This window comes from Papaver somniferum, chromosome 7 (assembly GCF_003573695.1).
Source record: "Papaver somniferum cultivar HN1 chromosome 7, ASM357369v1, whole genome shotgun sequence".
NCBI classification, from domain to species: Eukaryota; Viridiplantae; Streptophyta; class Magnoliopsida; order Ranunculales; family Papaveraceae; genus Papaver; species Papaver somniferum.
The window spans coordinates 67429840-67440911 of record NC_039364.1 but is presented as its reverse complement, the minus strand read 5'-3'; the positions used below and the strand labels follow the sequence as shown (position 1 = coordinate 67440911).

General features: G+C 38.1%; 1 protein-coding gene across 3 annotated transcripts; it reads right to left on the bottom strand.

Annotated features, from left to right (window-relative positions):
* Positions 1 to 5461: 5461 nt before the first annotated feature.
* On the bottom strand, positions 5462 to 10828 carry LOC113297534. Of its 3 annotated transcripts, none has more exons than XM_026546027.1 (8): positions 10637 to 10828; positions 10033 to 10272; positions 8685 to 9725; positions 8028 to 8225; positions 7760 to 7914; positions 6509 to 6619; positions 6296 to 6330; positions 5462 to 6005 (listed from the first exon to the last, which is right to left on the bottom strand). In XM_026546027.1, exons 2-7 carry the CDS (start codon positions 10195 to 10197, stop codon positions 6321 to 6323), a joined length of 1680 nt encoding a protein of 559 aa, XP_026401812.1. In that variant the 5' UTR covers positions 10198 to 10272; positions 10637 to 10828; the 3' UTR covers positions 5462 to 6005; positions 6296 to 6320. The 3 variants fall into 3 exon arrangements, with proteins under 3 accessions (XP_026401812.1, XP_026401811.1, XP_026401813.1); XM_026546028.1 differs by lacking the exon at positions 6296 to 6330 and having other exon boundaries at positions 5468 to 6005; positions 8685 to 9376; positions 9458 to 9725; XM_026546026.1 differs by lacking the exon at positions 6296 to 6330.
* Between the last annotated feature and the right edge of the window lie 244 nt (positions 10829 to 11072).

The following is an 11072-nucleotide window of genomic DNA, read 5'->3' as shown; positions in this document are numbered from 1 at the left end:
TTTCTTGAACTTGTCATTGGTGGATTTTCCTTCGACCGGCAGACCTAATATCTGATCTGCATCATCGGGTGTCAATGCCATCTCACCAAAAGGGAAAAAGAAGGTATGGGTTTCGCCGTAAAACCTCTCACTGAAACTTGATACTGCAACCTTGTCATATGCAATCACAGAGTTCACAACGGCAGTATACAAAGCAGAGTTTTCAATAATCTCCTTGACACTTTCACATTCATCCTTTAGATCCCACAAGGACATTTTCGCATAAGAAGATTGCCGCCTGAAAAGACGTACGGCATTCTTATGATCCTACAAAAGAAAAAACAAGTAAATACAAAAAAAAAAAAAAAAAAAGTTAACATCAACAAATCAAATATTAAAGCAAAGTTCAGATTTTTACGATTGTTTCGTAGATGGTACAAGCCCAGCTGCCCTTATATCCAAATAGAACTTCGCAGCCATCTCTAGGTTCTCCTCTCGCTTTACCACCACGAAGAGGTTCCAGTAGAAAATTTCTGGCGGGAATGTGTCTCGCGCTCTCTGCAACTGGCTTTCCATCCTTACGTCTCGTTGGTTTCACCTGCTCTTCCACTATCTCCTCATCATCACCACCAACACCCTTACCATCATTACCTTCATCATCCTCTTTCTCCTCCTCCTCATCATCATCATCATCACCACCAACACCCTTACCAACATTACCTTCATCATACTCCTCCTCCTCTTCATCATCATCATCACCACCACCACCAAGGCCAGCACTACCATTAAAACCACCATTACCATCGTTACCATCGTCACCATCATCATGAATCTCTTCTTGTTCCATAATTTCTTCCTCATCGCTTCCGGAAGCAGATACAACAGGGGTGGAAGAAGGTGACGAATCCGACGAATCATTATTTGGGTCTCTTGGTTGGTCAATAGACAACGGTACCTCATCCGGATTTTTTCCTCGGAATGGACCGGCATTTAAGTATTTGGTGTGTCGGGGAGGTTTGGAAGGAGGAGTGGGCATGTGTTTCTTGTCTTTCTTTTGACTACAATGGTAACATACACAAAAAGGGAACAAATAAGTTGAGTATTCCATGCTATCAGAACAAGGGTCGTCACCCTATTCCTTAAAACACAAACGACTCATATAGAACTGATGACGACTCTAACAAATAATGTGACGACCCTATAAGTATTTTGGACAGTGAGTATTTTTGTTCTGCAACTAGGGTCATCATCTAAGGGTAACGACTCTAATCTACACCAATATAGTACAATGACGACTCCAATATATCTATTGACGACGCTTCCAATTTTTAAGACAGAGAGACTGTTTTTAGCAGCATTAGGGTCGTCAATAGATTCAATTACAGGGATAACGACCCAAATCTGAGGCAAAAATTAGTAGTAGCAGAAGTATGGTTGTTAACTAAAACATCATATGGCTTAACGATTTTTCATAGAGTATACATGCATATGAAGAATCGTTAGGGTTTAAGAAAATACAGAGTAACGACCCATTCACTGTAACTGAAAAAAATCGGTTCAATAACTCAATTTCACAATCAAAACTCAAGAAAACATCAATACAACAGTGGGTTTTAGTCACTTACTTTCTAATCGGCGTCATTTCCTCTTCTAATTCTTCCCGACTTGTTACTGCGGTTTTGGTTTTGAGATTAATCTTCAATTTGGGTTTCTCTACCAATTTAGGGTTAGCAAACTTTCCTTTCTACTCATTGGTTCGAGCCATGTTTGTAGAAGAAGTTAATCGTCGATTAAAGTTTTTCGTATCGACGATTACGACGATGAATCGACGAAGATTTTTTTTTTGTGTCGTTAATGGAGGAGAAGGGGAGAACTCGGGTGGGAGAGGAAGGGAGGGGAGGAGAATTTTCTGATTTTGGTTTTAGAAAATGAATTGGGGCCTTATGTTTAGGGTTAATAAGTTTTTTAGTAGTAAGGGTAGAATGATATTTTCTCCACCTTTTGGAACCCCCCTAAAATTTTTGGTGTGGGTATAAATTGGTTAGGGCCTATAATTTTTTTTAGGGGCCCCCAATTAAACGAGGTTTATCAATTAGGACCGCTAATAAAAGATGGAGGGAAGTATATGATACATGTGTATCTTCCTTTCCCTGGGAACCAGTGATCCTCAAGAGGATAGAATCCTATATTATGAAGGATTCCTTGTTTAGGATAAATTCCTAGTTTAGGAAGGAGTATTGTTTTGAGCAGTATTCTTAGTTTAGGTAATATACCTAGAAAGGGAATTAGTCCTACAAAAGAAAATAGATTCCTAAGACGTTTGGGAAACCAAACCAAGCCTATAAATAGGGATGTTTAGCTCATAACTAAACACATCTAGTTAGTGTGTTCTTGATACAGACGCACCTAGAGAAGAAAGGTTTGCACAGAAAACCTAGAGAAGTTTGTGAGACAATTATTCATTGTAAAAGCAAGCTTAGCAAACAGTTTAGGGTTAACTACTGTTTAGAGAGATTGTGAGCGTAACAAAGAGAGAATTGTAATCGTTTTCTTGTTCATAATCTAGAGAAGATATATTTCTTCGAATTACTACTTTATGTTCTGTGTTATTCTAAGTTTTTCGTCTATTATTATTCTGAATTCCACCTTTATAGTAATAGCTACCAAGGTACAGAGATCATACGTACCAAGTTGGCATCACGAGCAAGGTTAGTTTCTAGGGTAAATACCTGTGGTTTATAGTTTTCACTAGATCTCTCTACATAAAGCTTGGTGAGGTACTCGAGAAGCTAGAAGACGTTAAGAAAACAAGGGGATCAAGGATGACAAAGTCAGATGATGATTCTAAGCAAAGCGAACCACAAACTATGGAAGAAAAGGTGGCTACGCTGCAAACAGACATGAAGTCGATTCAAACTACCCTTGCAGAATTGACTGAATGTATTCGTTCTCATACACCCAAGCCGAAGGCGAAGAAAAAGATTATACCTTCACCTGTAGCTTCGGAAGAAGAGGATGAGGATGAGGATGAAGAAGAAGAAGAAAAAGAAGAAGAATAAGAAGAGGAATAAGATGAGGATGAGAAGAAGAAAAGTGATTTTCTTAAAAGTCCTACATAAACTAAACCTCATGGTAAGAGTCTGAAAATTGATTTTCGTGATGATATTCCACTTTACGATGGAAGTGTCGATGTAGAAAAATTGGATGACTGGATTGAACGTCTAGAGACGTATTTTTCTTTCTTTGAATATGGTTCAAAGGAAAAGATTGCTTTCGCGGCATTGAAGCTACAAAAGCATGCTCTAACCTGGTGGAAAGCTTATCAAAGAAAAAACCTAGGTAAGGGAGTATTGTCGTGGAAAAGATTCAAATCAGTTGTAAGGAAACAGTTTTATCCGGTTGGCTACCTTGAGGAGAGATGGTTCAAGTGGTATAACTTGAAACTGACTTACAACCAAACCGTGCAAGAATATACTTCGGAATTTCAGAATCAAGCTATGGTTTTGGATTTATACTTGGAAGATCATGCTATCTATATGAAGTATATTTTCGGGTTCCATGAGTATATACGGAAGGAGTTGAAGATGTTTTCGGTGGATACTATCTCATAAGCAAGCATAAAAGCTAATGTCATCGAAGGCAGACTGAAGAAAACTGATGTTGAGGGAAACATCAAGGGAAAGTCTGGAAGTTTCGTCGCTAAAGGAGATGAAAGGAGCAAAGAGAATGGGAAGTCTAACGATCAAGAAGGTTTAGTTTGTAAACGTTGCAAACGAACAGGGCATGTTGTTGATAAGTGTTGGATGAAGTATCCTAATCTAAAACCAAAAGGGTTGCAGAAGAAAGAAGCCATGATGGCAACACTAGTCGCACAAGCTCCAAAAGAAGTCAAAGGACTAACAGAACCTAATCAAAAGCTCTCTCTAATAGCAGGAGGCGTAGAAGAACTTATGGAAGACGATCCTAGGGAACGACTTTTCACGGATAAGATGCAGGTTAAGACAACACTAATAGATGTTGTTATTGACCCAGGAAGTCAAAAGAATTTACTTTCACATTCTTTGGTACAGAAGTTGGGTTTGAAAACTTTCAAACATCTGAAACCCTTAGGGTGGCTTCAAAAGGAAGGTGGGCTACAGGTTGTAGAACAGTGCACCTTCAAGTTTGCTTTTGATGAGTCATACATTGACGAGGTTACATGCAACGTGGTTCCATTGGATGTTTGTCAAGTTGTACTTGGTAGTCCTTACTTGTGGGATCGATGTGCAGTTCTACATAGAAGGGAGCATAAGTATACCTTTACCAAAGATGGGAAAACTTTTGTAATACGAGCTATTGAGGGAGCAAGCTTGATTACAGCCACTCAGGCTGAGCGGTTGGTGAATGCTAGTACAAAGTTCATTCTCCTTGTGATCCGTTCTCTTGACGAGAAGCCGAGTAGAGTTAGTTTGGAATACATTACCAAACAACAACAAGAAGACCTAAGAAGGTTAAGTACGTTTGAACCACCATTACTAGATAATGTTGGAGATGACAAGATGATCTTGCCACATGTGGAAGACTTTTGGTTTGATAGAGAAGAACCACTCGAGGAGTATTGCATTACGGAGCGAAGAGTGACTAAAACAAGACAAGAAGATAAGGACATTTTTCTAATTGGAAGTCAAAGTCAAGTTTCCAGCAAGGAAAAATGGTTCAGCAGGGTGAAAGGAACTCACGAGTTCCCTAACCTACAAATATAATTTTCACATGAGTTCAAGTTCTTGAGGGGGGGCGCATGATACATGTGTATCTTCCTTTCCCTGGGAACTAGTGATCCTCAAGAGGATAGAATCCTATATTATGAAGGATTCCTTGTTTAGGATAAATTCCTAGTTTAGGAAGGAGTATTGTTTTGAGCAGTATTCTTAGTTTAGGCAATATACCTAGAAAGGGAATTAGTCCTACAAAAGGAAATAAATTCCTAAGACGTTTGGGAAACCAAACCAAGCCTATAAATAGGGATGTTTAGCTCATAACTAAACACATCTAGTTAGTGTGTTCTTGATACAGACGCACCTAGAGAAGAAAGGTTTACACAGAAAACCAAGAGAAGTTTGTGAGACAATTATTCATTGTAAAAGCAAGCTTAGCAAACAGTTTAGGGTTAACTACTGTTTAGAGAGATTGTGAGTGTAACAAAGAGAGATTTGTAATCGTTTTCTTGTTCATAATCTAGAGAAGATATATTTCTTCGAATTACTACTTTGTGTTATGTGTTCTTCGAAGTTTCTCGTCTATTATTATTCTGAAGTAATAGCTACCAAGGTACAGAGATCATACGTACCAGTATATGCCTGAAGGAGTTCATAGTCCTCCAAAATCATCCCTCTAACGCGATCACTTCCCAGCTAATTAACATCAGCTAATTATTTTTTTCGTCGTGCAATCTAATTAGAGTGCCTATTTAAGGTTGTCCAACATGAAAGATTGCAGTTAAAAATATCACTCGAAAGAATTTTAATCATCCATTTTTGTTTCTGATTGTAATTTTTTTAACAGGAATGCCTATCAACAGTTCTCCAATACATAATTCTAGCATTTAACACCACCATTGCTGATTTGATTATGCAAGCTGAGCATTACTATGTATATATATATTCATAACTTCCGTATTTTAAATGAACAAGTGAACAATAATGTGGGTCACCCGACCAGTCTCTATTTCTCTGCATTTTAGGCTTCCTAAAAATGCAATTTTCGTCCAAGAGTTTCGGACCAGTTTTTGCATGGGATCGGCATTTGCTTCTGGCTAATATCAGGGGAACACACTCTTCTTACGGGACTGATAAACCGAACTTCAATATCTGAATCTTCTCAAACATACAACAGTTCACGGCTACCAAAAGTTTCGTCTTCTGCAAGCACTTGACAAGGTATGCTTGGGTCATGGGAGAGCAATGAGCACATCATCAAAGCTTTAACCTCAGTTGTCTACGGCAAAAGATTCCGATCTGCAGACATCCCCGCGGCAAAGTGGACATACCCTGCAGAAACATGAAAGAATAATATGATCAAAACTTTATAAACATGTCTCGGATAGTATGATAATTGAGCATTTTACCACAGCAAAACAAAACTGATTCGCAGTTGTAACAGATATCATTTTACTTGCGCGTGTAAGGATGTGATTAACTAAAGATATATATCAGATTAAGAGCATTTAATTAACTGCATTTGCTTTGGTTCGTTGATTTAGAGCGGCAAAATCAACGACTGTGTACAAACAGATGGTTTCACGAACAAAATGGGGAAAGGACTCATCCGTTGCATTTACCTGTGAATCTCTTTCAGCCATTTGTCTACACATGTCTGGTGGAATTCATGATGACAAGGCAAGATATAATATCAGATGAAGAGCATTTAACTGACTGCATTATTTTGGTTTGTTGTTTAGAACGGCTAAATCAGCGACTGTATATGATAATCCAAAATACAAACAGATGGTTTCGCGAACAGATTGGGGAAAGGAACCTTTCGTTGCTTATACCTGTGAATCTCTTTCAGCCATTTGTCTACACATGTCTGGTGGAATTCATGATGACAAGGCAAAATTCGCATGCAATCTCCTTCCTCATACTCTACAAGGCATATGTAACATCTGGCGCCGAAAGCAAAATATGGAATGAAAAGGTTATGACGCTGCTGAAACAATAATGAGTAACTTAAAATGTACAACAAGATTAAATCTCTCTAAAAGGCATAAGAAAATATCTAAAATCTGGACTCTGAAGTCAAAAGAAACATGTGGAGTGACTCCAGGGTTTTCTAATATTAAGCATAGCATGGAATGGTTATTCACGAAAACAATTGCCATGCATATGTCTGAAAACAAAATTACATGTATAGAGCAGTTAAAGGCGCCTCAGTAACGTGGAAAACCCTTATATCCTGTGCTTAAGTATTCTGTTTTTTCATATGCAATGTTTGTTCTTAAGCAACCAGTAGATAATTATCTGCTAAACCCAAGGTACAAGTAGTTCCACTAACAAATTATCAAACTTACCAACCTAGCATCCTAGACAACGATCAACAACAATAGACGAACTTAGGGAATACTAAATCAAACAGACTAAGTTACTGCCCTCAACTGTGTAAGTTGCATTCTACAGCAGTCGGTCCACGTTTCTTCTCTTGGTTCTTGACACTTTCCTTTAAACATTAGCATCTGGAAGAACATTTCCCTTTTATAAATCTTTCAAAGAGAATTTGTATCTCTCCATCCCGCATCAGTATCAGCTCCCAAGGATCAAGGCAGAAAGCTCTTAAACCAAAAACTTTCAGACCTTGACTTCCTTCTTTTACAGAGTTCAGAACGTACATCTATGACAGGTAGGAATACTAATACTGTTTTATGCATGACCATGGAATATGGTGCTGGGCACTCGTAAGGACATGGATTTAAATTCATATATTACTCGTCAGTGAACAGGATTATAAATTAATTCATACATACGAAGTATGAGTTTTCTGATAGTCCAGCCACGTAGTAGGTCTTCGTTCAATTAACAGTTAAATTTTCGAAAGACTTGTATTTACTCGTATAGGTTAAACAGAAATCTGTCATTACAGAAAATGGATGTTTTAAAGTTCTGAAATTGGAGACTACTAGTAGTTCTAGATGCCAAGTTTATGTGATAAAATTACGGAAAGTCTGATGTGTATGCTGCAATAGGTTTACCAAATAAAAAATACATGGTTTCCATGATTAAAGGCAACGAGAACAACAATGTATACTTACTGTGCAGCATCCTCATTCTGTTGTTTCTGTGACTTCGCATATATCTTTACAGGCATAGATTCCACCACCTCTTTTGGTGCTGGGACAGATCCAATTGAAGATACAGAGGGCCGAGAGGATAAAACCACAGATTGCTGGTGGATTTCATCCAGAACCTAATTAAGAGAGTTCACCAAAAATAGGTTTATGTCCCGTGGAAGTACTAAGCCCACCAGAAATAGTTTACATCATACAGATTTTCCATAATCAAAACAAGATATAACACTACCTCAAATAAAGCTTCTGCTAACATAACTATTCTAGATATGCTAGCTCTAGCACTTGAGTCATCATCTGGGTTGGTGTTGGTCCTGTTAATCGTTCGGCATGTGCAAAGGCCAGTTCTATGCTGGCCAGACAATATACATGACCTTTCATGCCCAGACAAGTTCTCGAAGCGACTACCCAACCTCTGAAGTGCGCGGACCTACACTCCAGAAAAGCAAGCGGTTGACGTTGTTGCCAATTAAATCAGCACAAATTTAAGAGACAAAACCTATTTAAAATGGAAAGGAGAAATAACAGACCCTCAGAAACATACAACTTCCAAACAGCTTATACAATTATAAACCATCAGTCTAATTCTTTTCAAATCATTAATCTTGACAATTTTTTTCGCTTTTTCTGGTTATACGCTTCGTATTATCCACAGGATTTAATTTCGTTCAACCCCTAAGAAATGTAAAAAGACACATGGTACCTTATGCACCCATCTACTACTGCTTAGTACTACTTCCATTCCACAAAAAGTGGGTCTTTCACTTTTCTAATTTTGCCTATTTTTAGGCAAAAATGACAAGCTGAAAGCCCACTTTTCGTGAGACGGAGGGAGTATAATAATTTCAACAAAATGGTCATATTTTTCTATTTGAAAGATGATACTGACCTGAGATCTAATTCTTCTTCTCCTCTCCAGAAAATCTGTTCTACGCTCCATTATTTCGTGATACCTATCTTCTCTGGTTCGTGAGGCGTCGACATCATAACCTTGACTATTGTAGATAGAGTTCAATTCATTAGGAGGATAACTAGATGAAGCTTGTGTGGATTCAGCAGTCCCATTAGAACCCAAGGGTCTTGTAATGCCAGTCCAGGCTTGTGCTCCGTTATCTTGACTAGAATCTCTAACATCTCTGTCTTCTTGAAGCCGACCAAACAATGCATCCGAAAATGAAGATCTTCGAAGAACCCTGTCTCGCAGTCTGCCAACACTCAGGGTTCGGCTAAACCGAACACTCCTCTCAACAGGTTCTCGTGATCTAATCCGTCTATCCGGACGTCTTGATTCGATGCTTTCTACATCTGTAATATTCCTCAACAGATTCCCACTTACACCAGACCCAGTATTCTCATTATTTCGAGCCATATCTCGAGCGGAAATGATTTCAACATCCTGTAAATGAACGGGAAGCCTTGGAACCAAAGAATCTACTTGTAATACACTGTCAACCTGCGCAGCAGGTAATCTACTAATACTGCATTCAGAAAGCAATTGGGTCTCTTGATGGACTTCATTTCTGTTAATCGAACTAATGGTGGAATCAGTATGTACAGGAAAACCTTCTTCAGCGTTTGAACCTGTGAAACCATTAGGGAAAAGAGAATAAGCCCTTGATGACCCTAAGCTGGCTGCTCTACTCAGCCTGAAACTTATATTACCAGGAAAGAAACTAAAGCGTGAACGTGAACGACTTGAAGCAACTTGAGAAGAGCTGCCATCAGCTACAGAAGAAGTTCGTGCAATATCATTAACTTGGCCCCACTCATCATCAAGCTCACTTTCAATAGATATCGAAGGTACTTCACTAGAATCTTCTAAAACTTTAACCTTTCCACGCTTCACTTGGATTGATTCTGCTCTATTTTGCTCTACACTTAGGGTTTCACCACTCAGTCGCCTACTTGCCTTGTTGCGCTCATTAGAAACCTATAGTACATAAGAACTTAATCATAAGAATCATCTCCAACAAGTTACAAAAATGAAACCTAATAATACCTGATAAGAATGTGTGAGTTACATACAAAATTACGTGCAGTTGAAGACAAGACAGTTCAATTCTTCAATTGCAGGATGAAAATAGGGTTATTTACACTATCAAGAACTAAGAGGAAACAAGATTATCAAAAGTTTGCAACTTCTTTTTCAATTCCTTTGCTATACAAAGAGAATATTTAATGCTTCAAAAAATCCAAAACTTTAAATGAAAGCAAAAGGAGAAAAATTACTGTTTCACCTCATCTTCACTAGCATCAGTTTCATAAGATCCAGATGATAGACCACCGAGACATGAACACTTGGAAACCGTAGTTCCAATCAGTTGATTCTTTCGACGACCATTGGTTGAGGACGGGAATGAAGATGAAGATCCGACAACATTTTTGCTACTACTCGAACCCATCACCTTCTGAAATTATACTCAGCTCTACCCAAAATGTACCCTGAACTCCCCCATTATCAGCATCACCAACAAACCCTAATTTAACAGAATAAACAAAAATGAAACCCTAAAAAATTTATAAGCACTACTACAACTGCAACTGCCTTAAATCCCTCTGAACCAACCAATAATGGAATTGAATTGATTATAATAATATAATATAATTATAATAATCAATAATCAGGTCAAATAAAATCGGTGCACCGCTCCTGCCTGATCCAGATTTACAGGAACACTGTTTGTTTTTCTTTTACCTTTGAATGAAAATTAAAAAAGAATTGTACAAAATAATAAAAATGTAAATTGAATCCATACAAAATCAATAAATTCAATATGAACGGCTTGATCTTGAATTCAAATTATTGTGCTTTTTTATATATAATATGAGTATCTTTGTTACCTTCTGAACCTCCAGGCTTTGATAGATAAACTAATTAATTGCCATTTTTTTTTGGATGTTTTCTGAAAGAGTTGTTTGGTTGCAGACAGAGAGAGAGGGGGGAGGGAGGAGGATCCTTTAAGACATGAAAATGTTTTAGGGTCGAAGAGAAGTGGAATGTCGTGATGAGTTTTTTAGCTTATCATCTATTGTTTGGAAAGTGGTATTTCTTTACCGTAGATCTAAATACTAGTTTCTGAGCTGTAGAGACCCATCGGTGACCATTGGTCCACCGTACGATCGAAACTTGAATTGATAAATTCAGCTGTCGCGTTCCAGATTTATTGTTTCCGCCTCATTTTTTTTTAGTTTTTCCGCCCTCCACGGTGTCATACCCTTAAATGCCCCATCAATTTTCTTTGGGATGCAAAATGGCCGCATAAGAACCGAGCCGAAC